General features: G+C 34.4%; 2 protein-coding genes across 2 annotated transcripts; both read right to left on the bottom strand.

Moving 5' to 3' along the window:
* Positions 1 to 334: 334 nt before the first annotated feature.
* On the bottom strand, positions 335 to 2,305 carry LOC138053741 (uncharacterized). Its single transcript, XM_068900310.1, has one exon. The coding sequence runs from the start codon at positions 2,303 to 2,305 to the stop codon at positions 335 to 337; it is 1,971 nt and encodes a 656-aa protein (XP_068756411.1).
* A 6,182-nt stretch (positions 2,306 to 8,487) lies between these two features.
* On the bottom strand, positions 8,488 to 9,765 carry LOC138053740 (uncharacterized). The gene has a single exon (XM_068900309.1). It carries the CDS (start codon positions 9,763 to 9,765, stop codon positions 8,488 to 8,490), a length of 1,278 nt encoding a protein of 425 aa, XP_068756410.1.
* Positions 9,766 to 17,500: the final 7,735 nt, after the last annotated feature.

Genomic DNA, 17,500 nt, shown 5'->3' with positions numbered 1-17,500 from the left:
TTGTTCCGATTGCGATTCGCCAAGGATAGAGTTAATTCAATTAAAAGCTAGCAGAGCGAGGTTTTGATCCTCGGACACTACGGCGGCTGTGATGGTCAAAACTCACACTCATGATTCAGGGGCTATAATCGCACAAAAAAACTGCCAATTGGAGGGGTAGAATCGCACTGCCACGAGTAGGGGTCAAAACGCAAAAACTGCTAACAGTAGGGGTCGAAACGCAATTTGCTACAAGTAGGGGTTAAATCGCACAAAACTCCCACGAGTAGGGGGATAAACGTAAAGAATATTCAATCGAGCCCCATTTGGGGGCATAATTGCATTAAAAATAAAATTAGTTAAAATGAATGGTCAATTCTTCAATCAACTGTTTTTTTTTCTCACTGATCTGTTCAAGAGCGGCTTCTTTATCATTGTTAGCATATCTTGCCATTGTCTTATATCTTTTTCCCAAGATTTTATTGTCGAAATAGAAAAACTTGTCATTTTCGTTGTCTTTGATTTTTATTTTGTCATCTAATTTGGCAATTCGCTCTTCCAACTGTTTTTGATTTTCTATCTCCACTTTAAACACGACCTTTTTTGGTTTCAAAGGATTTGCTTTTACATTTAGCAATAATTTGCCATATTTTTCTGCATATTCTTGTATGTAAGCATTTTCTATTTTTTCCAAACTTTTCTTGTCGTTTGTTGGAGCTTTGACCACGAGCTCAATCACAGGCTTTTTCTTCCTGTATTTATATATTTGGCTTTTGCTGTCCTTCAAATGACGACTTAATCGTGTTGCCAGGTCCTCGCATGTTGATCCAATGTAAACCTTATCATCAACCAGCACCTTGTATATTTTGCCTTCAGAATACAGACTGTTAAATTTGGCATTGGTTAATTCTAATACTGGCATATCACGAATTTTGTATTTGTAGTTCAAATCTTTGTTGACAAGATGAATGTATTTGAATTTAGTGGTTCTGCTCAAAGCAGTATACAATAATTTTTTGTCCATTTTTTCCACATCATAAATATTGTAAGGTTCATTGATATCTGCTCCTTGGCATTTATGTACAGTTACACAAAAACTTGGAATGAAACACTGAGAAAATGTTTTCATGTCGAACTCCTTGCCATCAATCCATATTGAGTCTTCCGAAATACTTTCAATCGTAAATTCCATTGTATTGAATATTTCACGATCTTTTAAATTTTCAGTTGCAATTACAGGCATGTCAACACACACTTTGTATTCTTCTTTCTTGTCATTGTATTTGAACACAACATTTTCATGTTTTTTGCCTTCCACAAACTTATCACAACAACGCGTATTGACTTCAATTCTGGTTTTGTTCAAATAACATATATTTTTGTATAATTCAGTGACAGGAGAAAAGTTTTTTGCTAATTTACCTTTTTTCAAAAACTGGTCAAGTACAGTGTGTGTTTTTTTGTCATAGCGGGAAGAACCTTCAATGTATTCCATTGTTACAATTTTTGGGCACATTTGTCTGACAGACATTGATCTTAGATAGTCATAACTTATTCTGCTCCCTGATTCGACAGGAGAACATTGATTTGGATCGCCAAACATGTAAACCTTGATGCCATACAACACAAAGGCTTTGTAAATCAGTGTTATCCACTTGTTAGGTACCATTGAAAATTCATCGATGAATATGGTTTTGTCTTCCAAGCTTTTTAGATTTGTTTCAGATGAGAAACCGTTCCATTCACAAAAATAAGAATCAAATGTATGACAAATAGCGTCAGGATCAATTTCGTTTTTTTCTGCACATATTTTAATTTCTTCAACAAATGACTGAAAGTTTTTGTTTCTTCTACTCATCTTAACCGGTAATCCTTTAAACGGTCCACTAGAAACGCATCCCATATTTCTCAATCTGTCTTTGACGTTCTGGACAGCTTTATTCGTAAAACTTAACACAATAGGCTTGTCAGTTTTCATTACCATTTTACACATTTTAGTTGTTTTGCCAGAACCAGCTTGCCCGTTATACATACGACCTTCTCCTTTTACAGCTTTGTAACTGTCAAAATCCATATTTTCTCTGTAATGACGCTCAAAATAGCACAAAGGAGTGTCTGTTATGTATGCTTTACCAATGTTTTTTACATCAAACACAACATCCTTTTTATTTTTCAACGCAGGTCTTGGATTGGTGATGAATATGCCATCTGTATTGTAAGCATACAACGCACTCTTTTCACCATAGCATTTGCGTATCAGCTTCAAACATTCCAATATTGCCTGAGAAACGACAAATCTGTTTACACTTGTATGGTCTGAAAACATTCGTTAGCATTTTTGTTCTTTAATCAAGTAGATTTCATTGAAGCTGTCAATTATGATATTGCGCCCGTCCTTGATGCCTTGTGTCCAACAAGCCATTGCTGTATCATACTCAACACATGTAAAACCTGAGTTAATCCTGTTGTATTTTCTTCCAAGATCACCAATGAAACTGTTTGCCAATTGTTTGGCTTTGTCTTCAGGAAATGTTTCAAACACATATTTCAAAAATGGCTTGAATGTACTTGGCTTGAGAGCTTTATTGGAAACAATCTTGTATTTGATTTGCTTTTCAGACATTGTTAGTTCATCGACCAAATATGACACCAAATCTCCACTGTAAAACCCAGCTTCGATTTTTAAAGGTGTGTCATAATTATACAACACAGTTTCTTCAATATAAAATTCGCCACATTTTCTAAGATCGCTTCTGCAATGAAACGGTTCTACTACGTCATGTATGCTATAAACAGGAATTGCTGTTCCATTGTTGAGCAAAACATTCGGATACGATTTGGATATGTCAATGTTGACCACATCATCTGGAATATCTTCTGTTGTACACCATTGTAACGCTCTTGGATAATAATCATCAAGCATTTCACGAGTTTGCACATTATACGTAGATGTAGGTAAATAACCACACAATTGTTTGAATAAGGCAGAAGCCAATCCCGTGAAAGTTTGATTAACCCATATAAAATCATGAGTCTTGTACAAACTATGCAATATATCGCAAATTGATTTCCTGTTGTCGTATTCGTCGTTCAAGAGAAACATGTTGTTCCGGTGATCTATGAAACCATCTAATATCCCATTGTTGTTCCAATGCAAGTACTCCACATAATAACAAGTGGAATGTATGTATGCATCAATGGCCTCCATCATTTTAACATCTTCGGGCAAAACGATAATGTTGTCTTTTTTATCTAATTCGTATATATCATCTAACCTGTCCAGTTTATGCACAAATTCGTGTTTTCTGGACCATTTCATTTCAGTCATGTATTTTAACAAGTCATTGCAGCCTCCTTGGTTTGCTTTGGCTGCTGTGAGTTTCAATTTTTCGTCTGTAATGGGATAACAATGATGGTCTTTGACAATGTAGACCAGTGAAACATCACAATTGTGCTTATTAGTATGTGATTTGAATTTCCTGTATGTGCTATCATAAGCATGAATAGACACATTTGAATGGCAACTCTTGGCCCAATCGATCAATTTTTTTGTTGTCATTCTTGGTGGATCCGCACAATATTTGAAGATCTCATTTTTCAATTTTTTATAATCATATGTTTTAAAACCTCTTTTGCCGCGAACCTGATCCCAAACATAATCAATCACACAACTGTCTGAACCATACGATTTTGGTTTTCTTTGTTTGCTCAACAAATATGACTCTAATTTCAAACCAGCCATAAAATGATGAGCAAAAAATTGCGGGTTGTGTGTTATTACTTTGCCTCCAATTCTGGTTATCACTTCGGCTGACGAAGGCTCGAAGTTGTTTTCCAATAATGTGTACATGAAAAATTTGTACATGTCTTTGAGACTCAACTCAGGTACATCCATTTGAAATGGACCAAATGTTTTATTTGTGATCCCTCCGTGCATCAGATTTTTGATTGTGAGAAATACTGTGACAGAAACACGCTCACGTCTTCCTCCCATTTTATTGATCCGCTGTTCAAACAATGTCGCAAATGACGAGCTTTTTCTCACAAATGGACCAGCCATACTGATTTCTTGTCTTCTGTATTTACTAAGTGAAGCATTTTTTTTGTCATACACTATTTTTTCCCTCATACTATTGCTTGAGATATTTTTTCTCATATATAATAACTATAGATAATATTTCTTTAAGTCAAAATTGGGTGCGTTTGAAGTTGAACACATACCGGAGTATGTATTTAACTGTGTCAAAGATAAGTGAACAAATTATTTATTGCTGTTTTCATGTTAGTCATAAATATAACCCGTATTATATGTAAAAGCATTTTTGAAATGTTTCTTTGTTTTAAGATGACAATGTTTTCCAGCAAGAGAGTAGTTTTTGCCATTGTTGCATATTTCGCAGTACCATTCTTTGTGCAACATGTAGTCGGTTTTCTTTTTTCTTCTTTCTTCATCAGTGTAAAATCTTGGACGGCCGAATTGCTTTTGATCTTTCATATAATATACCTATATATTTTATTTTTATATGGTTTCAATCAGAATCATCTTCAGAATCATCTTCAGAATCATCTTCAGATTTATTTGGTTTGTATTTGCTGAAAGCTTGTTTTATCTGTTGCAACATGTCGTCGTTTATGTCATCGGGATCCATTACAAAGATTTTTTTTCCATCTGTTACCATGACCATTAATTTTTTATTGAAATGCACCAATTTCAATTTAACGGGTGGATGAATGACAGACAACACATCGGAATAAATCAAATCTTCCAAAAAGACTTTCAACGAAGGATCACGAATTACATGGGACATTAAAGCATTGAATAATGATTTTGAGTTCATACTATATGTTTAGATTTTATTCTTATATATTTTGCGCTTGTATCAATTTCAATGGTGCCAAAAAATCACGGTATCTTTGAAACTCTCTGAACAAAAAATCCATTTTGGAATCAATTATTTGAAACATTTTGTCGATTTCTTTCTTTGGTCCTCCTGTTTCCAATGCTTTCAACAATAATGGCAACCCTTTGGAATTAACATAATGCATGTAATCCGCGTTTCTCACTATTATATCGCAAATCATTTCTGTGACTACTTTTCTTACAGCCATTGTTTCTACTATTTGGCTTCCTCTGAATGTCATATACTAATTGTTTACATTTCTTTTCAACAAATTGTTTTTATAATTCTTCATCATTGTCAGACGACTCAGATTCTTGCGAACTTGAGCAACTTTCTTCAGATATACTTTCTTGCGATGGCGTCCAATCGGAATCTGAACCAGAGTCTTGATCGCTTTCATAATAAAAACCAAACTTTTCTTCATTTTCAAACTTGTCCATATAATATAAGTATATATTTTTATTTTTTATAAGTATTTATGCGCGTTTGTTTCACCACAATTCATATGTTTTCAATGTCTTTCAATGGTATCCAACTGTTGAATTCATCACTGTATCCCTTCCATTTTACCAAAGCTTGTTTCTTTTTATAGTCCCTCCGAATTACTTTGTCAATACGGAAAATATCCTGCTTTGCTTTTAATAATTCAGGTTCATAAAAACTCCCTTGAATATCTTCACCTCTGAGATCTTTTAGTTTGTATGTTATTGGATCAGTGTATTGGATCTTATCAACTGTAAACACTTCTTCAGTCCAATTTGGTGTATAACCCTTGTCGAACACATTCCGTTTATACTTGGATATTCGAACCTGGTCACCTGTTTTGAATTTAGGTTTCTGTTTTAATGGCTCCATATCACCATATAGATTGAAGTAAACGGTTCCTTCATTGCTCTTTTTGCTAGCTTCTGCAGGTGTCATCTTTATGCTTGAATGTTTTGTATTATTATACTGTTTCACTAGTTTGGACAGCATATCGAGATACATTGTATTACCTTGAACTGTGAACTGCTTCCACATTTTGGACTTGATTGTTCTATTCCACCTTTCAACCACTGAGGATTTCTCTTCATTTTCAGTGGAGTACATATGTATCCCATTTTTGTCTAACAAGTCCTTCAAGTGTTTGTTATAGAACTCCTTTCCCTTATCAACCCATAAATATTGTGGTCTTCTGCCTTCCCTGAATATTGTTTTGAATGCTTCAGTAACGGATTCACCTTTCTTATCCTTCAATGGGACAATCCAACCGTATTTGCTGAAAACATCAATGACCATTAAAAGATATCGGTAACCTTTATTCCATTTACTAAACTGTTGCATTTCAACTAGATCACTTGCCCATATTTCATCAATATGATTTACGATTACACGCCGCCGAGTAAAGTTGCGTCTTATAGATGCATGTAATTCATCTGCTAATTTTTCTTGCCAGTTTTCTTTACCCGACGGCTTTTTCCGTTTTTTGAAACTCCAAGACCTAGTTTCTGCTTTGTATTGATAACATTTCTTGCCAACCAATGCCCCCATTGTCTTTCATTATACGGTACGTTGTCTAAAGCTTGAACCATTTTCCTATCTGCTTTGTTTTTACATTTCCTGTCATCCTTGCAGACGGAATAATCAACATCGTGTTGCATTGCTATTGCATCAGTTTTGCCAGTGGGCATATCATATATTTCCAATATTTGACCAGTTTTTGGGTCATACTTCAGTTGATTTTCTAAATCATTATAAGGTCCTGTGTAATGATGCCCAGGTAATGTCCATCCGCCTTTTGGTTTCGGTAATTTACCAATAGCTTTGTGAATATCAAGAGCACCACCATCAAGATCTTTTCTGTTAGTTGTGTATTTTTTATTTGGTCTTATTTTTGTCGACAATTGATCGAGAGCTTCGGAACCGACTTTATGAAGTAGAGGGTTCATTTTTCTCAAACCATAATCGATTGCTTTTTTCTGCAATTTAGGGTCTCTCATTAATTCGGAACCATAATATCTTCCCATTTCAACGGCTTTTTTGCCAAGATAAGGTACTCCTTTAGTTAAAAATAATTCTGTTCCTGTATTAGCAATATCACTGAGTAAGCCCGCTCCCAACGGGCTGTTCAGTTTCCCTGTTTTTTGACAAATTTGGTCTTTGTAATACCACATTCAGCACAAGTGCAAAAGAACATTAGTCTACCATTTTTAGCTGTTTTGTAACCTGAAGGTTCAACACATTCGGTCACTTTCTTTTGTTTTACACAATATGATTTCATAATATATATAAGTTAGATATTTCTAAAATAATATTCGATAAATCTCTCATTTTTCATTGTATCATTTATGTCGAACACTTGTAATAAATCATAATACGAATTACCCTTATTCATTTCATTTAGAAAGTATAAACAGAAATACCCACAAGTTGTTGTTTGTATGTTTTGTATCTGATTGTTTTGATGTAACAAAGTCAGATTTTTCTTTTTGGCGTGATTTACAATCTCTTGAAAAGGTGGCATACCAAACGAATCAAAATAATTTATCACATTATCCTTAACATAAGTGGCTACCCAGTGAGATCCTGACATATAAGCTGGTTCCAGATTGTAAATAAATAACGCCTGTTTATGGTTATGTGGAACTTTTTCATCTCTTGACAGTACATCATTGATTGGTATGTTTAAATATTTACACCATTTTTTCAGATCGTGATTGGACATAGGTATGTTTTTGTGAAATTTTGGTTTTACAATATTGCCCCCAAAATGGGTATGCCATTGAATGGACTGTTTTTTCCCAATAGTAACCCTTGTCCTTTTTTGGTCGAGGATGTTTTTTTTTTTCTACCATTACCAGTCACATATGGCGGATAACTATAAAATGGAGGGGGCATTCCCATTCTAGGTGCACCTGTACCATCCTTTTTCGATGAAGGTGGTCTACCTACCCTCGGTGCTCCTCTTCCCGTTAGCTTTTTGACAAGATTCAAAGCCAAAGGTATGCCAATGCTAGCTAACAAAGTGCCTAAAAATCCACCTGATTGTGTTTTAGTCGGTGTTATTTTAACGCCAGATCCTGTTTGAGCCGCATTCATTATGTCTCTTTGCTGTTTTGTAGTGAACATGTTCAGATATGGCATTAGTTTATTGATCGCATTGAAAGGTATCATCATGGGTAATGGCATAGCACCACCTTTTTGACCAGATCCTAACAATTTTTTAGCTCCGGCTTCTGCTAAACCACCAAGAGCACTCAACCCAAGGGTTTTACCAATTGCTGGAAGAGCTCTCATACCAAGTGACAATACGGTGCTCAAAAGACTTCCGCCTACTTGTTTTCTGATATTGGTCTTAGCAAGCTTAATGTCCATTCCTTTGTTCAATTGTCGATTTTTTTGCAATCGTTTTTTCACCATTGCTGGAACATAAAGAGTGTCGTTTCCATTAAGAGAATCATTTGTCAGTCTTAGAACAATTGTTTCCCTTTTATGGTAAGCATTACTCAGATTCTTTTTTTGATTATCTGACAGTCTTACGTTTATTTGATGAAGTTCAGTCATATAATATATGTTACATAATTCCAGTCACAAAACATATACAAATAAATATGTGTCATTCATGGGATTAAACTATAACCAATTCATTACCCACCTTGTCAATAACAACCGACTCTTCGTACAATACAACTGCATGGACATTGAAATCTGCTGCACTACTGGCACTTATTTTATACCTGAAAATCAACTGTTTAGGGTCTCTTGTTACTTTCTCTGCTTGATATGAGAGATCAAAATAGATCAGTGAATACAGGCTGTTATAATTGGCAAGATTCAACTGGGTTCCGGTGTTGTAATCATTTTTTCGCATTGCATAAGACATGAGATCATTGAATATTCTCACTTTGCTTTCACTGTCATATTCTGTTTCTGGGTAGAAAACACCATTGCCATATTCGAGTCTGCATGTTGTTAAATAACTGTTTGCGTCTGCTGCATTTAGTTTGAAGGTATCAAGTATATATGGATTTTGAGTTGCAACTCTGGTTTTAGCCCGTTGTAGATAAACAAAAATTGCTTTGACATTGTCAATGCTGGAAGAAATCTGAAAAAAACCACTGACTCTAGCAGGTGCTGACACTGCATATAGTTCACGCTGATATGTCCATTTGTGCTCTTTCATGAAAGAGCTTACAAATTTGTCGTACATACTGTCTTTTGGTGTTAATTTTGGAACCCATAGTAGAAATCTGTTAATCACTACTCTTCCGGCATCTGCTGCTGCTGCCCTATTGATGAGTTCATTGTCGTTCTGGAGATTCAAATTAAATTGTAACTGCATAGGAACCAACATTTTATCCTGCAACTCTTCAAAAAAACTGTAACGATTGAGAGGTATGATCAAATTCACATCTTTTGCTCCTCCCGTTCCATCATCGTTGGCAGCTTGTGTAAGCACTCTTCTCGATTCATATCCTGAATTAGTATTGGCTGTCGTATCATTTGTGTCTAAATACCAAAAACTGTTTTTACCGACTGATCTGCTGTAATCATCAGAATATTCCAACAGATTCTTCACAAAAGTGACCTTATGTAGATTGTCAGTATCATAAACAATTTTCCCAGCACTTTTAATCATCATATGTGCAATCAATGAATGAGATCCGTTTATCACCGTTATTCTATCGGCTGCTGCATAACCAGCTCCATCTGCTATTTTTTGTAACTGGAATTGAACCTCGAAATAAGCATTGTACCAATCATAGAAAGAACTCCGGTCGTTGATGGTGAATCTATAACCGTTCTTTTCTTGATGTTGATTATTTCCAGGGGCTCTAATTACATCATCAAGTTGGAAACGCACCAACTCATTTCTTTGCAATAATTCACTTGTTCTAAAAGCCATTTATACTATTGTATTATATAATTTTGCTGTCATGTTATTTATTTGAAAAATCTACGCCTTCTTCCAGATCCGGATATCAATCTATTTAGTATCATGTCAGCGCTTTCATCTTGCTGTTTCTGTTCAATGGGCAAGGATGGAACAATTGCTTTTTGTGTTGGTGTTGTGGCTCCTTTTCTCAAATTTTCTTAATTTTTCATTATTAGGTCTCCTGACTTTTCTGCCACCGTCTTGCCAATTTTATCACCTGCATGGGAAACCCCTGATTCTAATGCCTTCTTGGCTAATGGCTTGGCGAATTTCTTGAAAACAGATGATGCCACACTCTTTAACGGTTTGAAAATGTTGTCTAAGATAAGCCCAGACCCTTTGTGTTGAAATACAAATTTACCAAGTTTTGGATGGTAAAACCTCTTAAATTCATACGGTTTCATTATACTGTTACATTAGATACTTTTTAAAATCAGCGAAAAAGACGTATCCGCTCCATTTAGATCCACTAATCTTCTTTTTCCATCTGTTATCATGATTCTGATTGATGAAATTGTAGTTTTGTTCACAGGATTAAATGTAACTCTTTGTGGTTCGAGGGTGAAGGAGTAACTTGGTTTTAGTACACTAGTTGAGAATGAATAAATAATGTCTGTTTCTTCACCGTCAACTAAACTTTCGTTTACCAAATCGCAATGAATATTGAGTACGTCTGTGTCTTGACTGAGATTTGGCACTCTTGGTCCAATATGCGTTCCACTTGCTAATATCTTTTTGTCGAAACCGATCAGTTCATTAAAATCACTTGCTCTTAAATTAAGTTGGTAATTTGCAGCTAATGTAACCGTGACTCTGAATGTTGTTTCGTTGAATTCAAGAGTTATCGGATACGTTTCGCCAGTTTTCGTTAGATTTTTAATATATGTATTAAAGTCTGTATAATTCCATACCCCAGCCGGAAAGGTAATGTCCTTAAAAGTTGAACCATTATCGGAGCTGTATTTGATTAATTGATTTTTGTACCCAGCATTGACATTGAACCAAGTGAATGACATGTTAATGACTCTGTTAAGACCGATAACGTATTGCTTATTATTGTCTAGAGTTACAGGTCTGGTGAAATTTGTTGTAAAATCTTCTGGTTTATTATCCCCTTTATTTTTCACACTGTAAGATGATAAAACTATCTCTCGTTCCATTATATAATGAAGTTACATTAAATTTGGAAATATTGTTTGTATAATTTACCATATTGTGATTTGTTAATTGTTGTCATTTTCAATAATGTGTCCAATATAGAAACACCCATATTTCGCATGTCAATGCTTGTATTACCAGCCAATATCTCACCAATGATTAAATCCAATTTTTTTATGAGTTCTTTCGGTTTGTTGAAAAATATCACATTACCACCTTTTTGTTTTTTCCTACCAGAACCTTCCATTGTTTTCATTTTGTTTTGATAATGTTTTATGTATTCATTCAGAGTTCTCATAGCGCGATCCACTCTTTTGTTTTCCTCTTGCCTATCAGCTTCCGTTATATTCCCACTTTTGTATTGCTTTGTAACGTTTCCTTTGTAGGCTTTCAATTGATTTCTTTTAAATTTAGCCGCATTGACAATCTTGTTGAGATATTTTTTGTTTTTTCGTTCAGTCATTTCTTGTTGATTTATTACCTTTTCAACAGAATCATAATTTGGTATACCAAGATCACCTAATATCTCATTTTCCATATCTTCTTCATCCATTCCATAATCGATCGCATCGTCATCATCATATTCTGGTGGTAATTCTGGTTCTTCAGGAAAGTACTTAGGATCAACATACATCTCTTTTTTTCCTTCCAGAAGATCTTGTAAAGATTCTTCATATGTTGGTGGTTTTGGCACCAGTTGTTTTTCTTGCTGTGGCAAAACAGGTTGTTCAAATAGATCACCAAGATTCATATCTGGAACTTCATCCTCTATATCAATGCCGTAATCAGGAACTTCTCCTTTCTTCAGTGGTCGTTTTTTCCTTGGCAACCTTAAAGCCTGATTACTATCAATAACATCATCTAATTTACTTGTAATTGGTTGGAATACTTTTGAAAATCCCTGTTGACTGGTCTTCTGATCAATATCATGCTTTGTAATTGCATTATGGACATAATTGATCTTATCCCCTAATTCAGATTTACTCTTTGCGAGTTCTTTCCACTTAAGTAAACTCATTTTTGTTATATTATTACTTTACATAAAAATGGAAATTCATATATAAAAAATAACGTTTTACACTATGTTGAACACCATGTTGAACACCATGTTAAACACCATATTATCGAAACAATATACCCATATGATATAAAAATGAAGATACCTAATTATGATACTGGCGACGATGTTGTCACAAACTTCACACAACTACATGATTTTATGCCTGATCGATGCTTCCGCATGCTCATTTGTGGACCTTCTGGTTCGGGAAAAACAAACACAGTGATGCATATGATTCACAATCTGTTGTATTTTGATAAAATATACCTTTATGCAAAAAACTTAGAGCAGTCAAAGTATCGGAATCTCATGAAAGAGTTCGAACCATGGAGTGAAGAAGCTGGTTATGATATCATTGAAGCAAGCAATGATAAAATAATTCCTGTAAAAAATCTCAATGGTGACAATCAAAAAATTGTGATATTCGACGATTTCGTATGTGATAAAAACCAAAAACCATTAGTTGACTATTTTATACAGGGGAGACATAAAAACTGCTGTGCCATATATTTGAGTCAAAGCTACTATAAGACACCAAAAGATATTAGATTAAACTGCTCACATTTTGCCATTTATGATTTTCCGAGTACTAATGAAAAAAGTCTCATATGTCGTGAAAACAATGTCTCAAAACAATTATACGAGAAAGCAACTAGAGACCCTTTCAGTTTCATATATATTGACAAACCTGAGAGACAAGTAAAGAAGAATTTTGATGAAACAATATAAATCAATTGTATATGAGTTACTCAAATGGTAAATTACCTGAAGACACTTATTCACATGAAAAAGTCATTGAAATAGTGAAAGGATTGCCTGGTGTTGGTTTTAAACTAACAGATGACGGTGATTATGATATGCAGAATAAAAAACTGAGAAATTTAGATTCACCTCAAACGAATGACGATGCAACTACTAAGAGTTATGTTGATAAAGAGGTTTCTGGGTGTTTAAAAATAGATGGGAGCAATGCAATGACTGGCGCCCTTAATATGGATAATAGACGGGTTGAGAATATCGCTCCTGCTAGACATGGCCACAGTGACGCTGTCAGTAGTGAGCATTTGCATAGTTTTTACATGGTGCTCAATACTGACGATGGTAAAATAGAATTGCAAAATCCAATCGACATGAAAAATCAAAGAATCTTAGGAGTGAAAGATCCAATATTGCATTCAGACGCTTCCAATAAATTTTACGTCGACAGCTCTTTTAATTTTAAAGCCGACAAAACGGAGCTGGCTAATTATTTGAAAAAAGATGGAAGTATTTCCGTAACTGGCAATTTTGACTTTGGAAATAATAAAATCAGCAATCTTGCTGAAGGCACTGGCAATTCTGACGCTGTTACAAAACACCAATTACAAACTGGTTTATCAACCAAACCCAATACAAATCGGGTTGTGCTCCGTGATGGTTCGCAGGACATGACTGGAAATTTAAATATGTCACAAAAAAAGATCGTCAATCTTGCTAATCCGACAGGTAGAAATGATGCCACTGGAAAAGGTTACGTTGATCGATTATTTTTAGATTCACTTCGTTTAGACGGATTCTCTAAAATGACTGGAAATTTGGATATGAACAATAAACGAATAATCAATATAGCCGACCCAACAGGAAACACTGACGCTGTAAATAAACGATACCTTGAAACACATATAGGTGACATGAGTGATTATTTGCAAATAGACGGTTCAAATTCCATGATAGCAGATTTAAATATGAGTACAAATTTCATTGAAAATTTAAAAGATCCTGAAAAAAAATTCGGTAGTGATGAGGGAAAAAATCAAGCAATGAGTTACAAGTTCTTTACCGACAACTTTCTCCAAACAAACCAATACGGTGAAGTAAGTATGTTAGACCGGCGTTTTTACAACATTGGGATTCCTAATGCTGGTGATCAAATATTTGATCGTAATTATGGAGATGGGAGATATTTACAAAAAGATGGATCGTCAGCCATGACGGGAGACCTCAATATGAACAATCAACGAATAACAAATCTCGGAAGAGCCACACATAATCAAGATGCCATTACTTTGAAGCAAGTAAATGATGCTTTTTCAACTGTAAGTACCGAAAATAATCGATATACAGACCAAAAAATAGCGGAGAGTCTTATAAGCACACATCAAAACCGCAAAAATGTACTAGCCTATGCTATGGATGATGGAGAATTCACTGAAGATTATGGACTACAGGACGTGAATTTAATCACCTATAACGACTCACCTCATAAAACCAACAAAAAAGCGTTCTCTTTAAAGGTTCAAAAAACAAATGATGGTTCTAGTCTGTTCAAAGGAAGGTTTGATTTCAATTTGTTTAAGTTGATACGTGACAATATGAGTGATGATTACACTGTTTGTATTGAAGTGTATTTCGAAAAAGATGGTAGATATGATGTAGAATTTGATTCTTTTAATATAACATTTGAAAAACTGAATATGAATATTGATAAATCATACACAATAAAAATCAATACCGATCATAAATATTATCGAGGTGTATTGAATCTTTCTCCAGACGGCATATCTCCATCAATTCAAAGAAGGTTATATGTCAATGTTCAGAGCAGTTTTGACAACCTTAGTCCTAGTCTATTACCTTTACATGTTCTGATTTATGGAATCAAAGATGAAGCAAAAAACAATCTCGATTTTACCATATATGATTATGAAAAGGCTTTCGAGGTTGCAAACAATCAACTCCAAATGCATGTACCAATTAATATGAATGGCAACAAGATTTCGGGTTTGTCTGCATCAATAATCGACAGTGTTTTACCGGCTTTCATATGGGGGTATACTGCTGAAGCAATCAATTCATGCGACTTTTTGACAATATATGGAGACATTATGAAGTTCAATGAAATTTACATAAGTTCAATACAACTGCATTCCAAAGAAACTTATTCATTAGTAAGCAATCATCGTTTAGTCATCCAAACAAACACATCGGCGATTTACAATATTTCTTTTACAACCAAAACTATTACTGTTAATGTTAATAGATATTTTCGAAACGTAAATTATATCAGAATAAATTTTTCGGACGGAAAAAATAAGAGATTCAAATTCGTAATCCGATATAAAACTTCAACAATTGAAAATAATATGACACAATGATATATGACATTATATGTTGAACAATCAGACGGCAGTCATCTTCTAGACGAAAATGGAAATAAAATAGAATATACCATAGACTATCATTCAAGTTCAGAAGATTGGACTTTCGATACCACATTTTCAATAAATGATGATGGTCATGTGGAAACTGACAAAAATGTCATCGCAAAAGCTGCTGAAAACGACAACCATGTTGTCATAAAAAAACAACTCGATTTGAAGTTAGACAGATCGACTTTTATTATTTCGAACAGTCTACCTGGTATACCAGTGTTAGACAAAATCAGCATTGCATTAATTCCAGCTTTATCAGTAGTCACAGCCGATTCAAATGATAGAGTTAGTTCATGGATTGATCCTGTGAATAATATCGATTTTTCACAATCAACCAATTCAAAAAAGCCTCTTTTTCTACGGGATTCAACAAAAAAACTGTTTTTTGTACGTTTTGATGGTAGTGATGACTATTTGGAAAAAAAATCATTTGATGTTTCTGAAATAGCGGGTAGTTCTGGTAACAAATGTACAGTAATACTGGTTGTCAAAACAAAAGCGATAACTAATCAATCACAGTTTCAATGGGGGCGTGGAGCCGTCAGATTCGGTATGCATATACCATGGGGAGATGGTGCAGTCTATATCGATTTTGGTTCATCATCAAATGGCCGACTTAATATGCCTTCTTTGACGAGTCTCTCTGGTGATATCGAGGTGTGGACGATCCGTGTTAATCAGACAAATATGGAACTTTTTAGAGGTGTTTCAACAGTGACTCCGATTAAAACAAAAACAATTTCTGCTACTCTTACAGGTTCAGCTCAAGAAATGTTTATTGGATGTCAGGTTCATGATAATGGCACTGCTATAAATTTCTGTGAAATGGATTTATATGCTTTCGCTGTTTGGGCCAAATCTCTGTCTGATAATGAATTAAAAAATATGTTCAGGTTCATTCAAAATCATTTTGATTTGTGATGTGGTTTTTCAAAATATATAACTCAATATATATGTATATCGACAATTTATTACGATTTGTGGAATATAGTTTTCAAGAAGCAAAAGAAAAACATCCATGCATTAATGACAAAATATTAAAATCGGCACTTGTTTATCAATACCTGCACTGTTTCTATTTTAAAAGAGACATGTCTATGAATGAGATTCTTGAACTCAATGATGGTGAAATTGGTCTTCTTGGACCAGGTAGTGGCTGTCTAACATGGTTACTTGAAAAGATCTTCGGTTGGATTGATATATTAAATTCACATAGTGTATTACATGATGCTTCCGGGAGGTTTTATGACCACCATAAGCTCGGTAGAGGTTACACTTATGCTATTTCAGAAAAATACACAACTAAACTGATTAAAAGATCACCTTTTTGTGGTCAAGTCAGTGGTATACTATATTGTCTATGCAGACGATTAACAATCTAAACCATATATATGACAGATCGAAAAAAGAGAATATTTAGCTGGAACCATATTTCAGACAAACTCTCAGAAGATCAGGTCGACGAACTAAAGAGCTATTATAAGGCATACCATAGAAAGTGTTGGGCTTACAAGCAAGCTGTGAAACGTTACAAAAAATTAAAACTGTTAGGAAACACTGTTTCTGTCATAACTGGTACTGGTGGAATTATTAGTGCTGTTGTAACTGGTGGTATAGCCCTAGTAGCAATAAGCACTTGTGCTTTGTTAATCAAGTCTTACATGGATTTCCAATCACTGGATCTTAAAATACAAAATTGTACATACGCATACCAAAGTTATCAGCATCTTTTGAATTCGATAAAAGACATGTTGAGAAGCGGTGATTTTCAACCATCGTTTCACACAGAATTAAAAAATGTAGATGATTTTGTGACTGATGTTTGTCCTAGTGTTGACAAGTTCTACGCTAAATACAATGACAAATTCATTCCTTAACTATTTCATTAATTCGGTCTGATGCCAATGACAGCATGTCTTGCCAATATCGTTTATAACTTTCAAGTGTCTTTTTAGACTTTGATGTCTTGACCTTTTCATAAGGAAGATCAACCATTTTAAATATTTGTTTTAAAATGAAATTTATGTTAATCATACGCTTTCTATCAATGTTAACATCTTTCACAACTTCCCCGATAGCCGCAAAAATTCGAATTATTTTATCCATATTTTTTACAGAAATCTGGAAACCATTTTTTACAGCTATATTATTCATTATGTTTTCTATATGATATTTTCTTTGGTAAACACTTTTACGATGGAATCTATGCTTATTTGAGTGAAAATCAACAAATTCTATCAGTGGTTCATAGCCATTAACTGTCCCACATTTTTTACAAACTAGCATATTGTTATCA

This window comes from Montipora capricornis, chromosome 6, assembly GCF_036669925.1.
Source record: "Montipora capricornis isolate CH-2021 chromosome 6, ASM3666992v2, whole genome shotgun sequence".
Taxonomy (NCBI): Eukaryota; Metazoa; Cnidaria; class Anthozoa; order Scleractinia; family Acroporidae; genus Montipora; species Montipora capricornis.
This window is presented reverse-complemented; position numbering and strand designations above follow the sequence as displayed.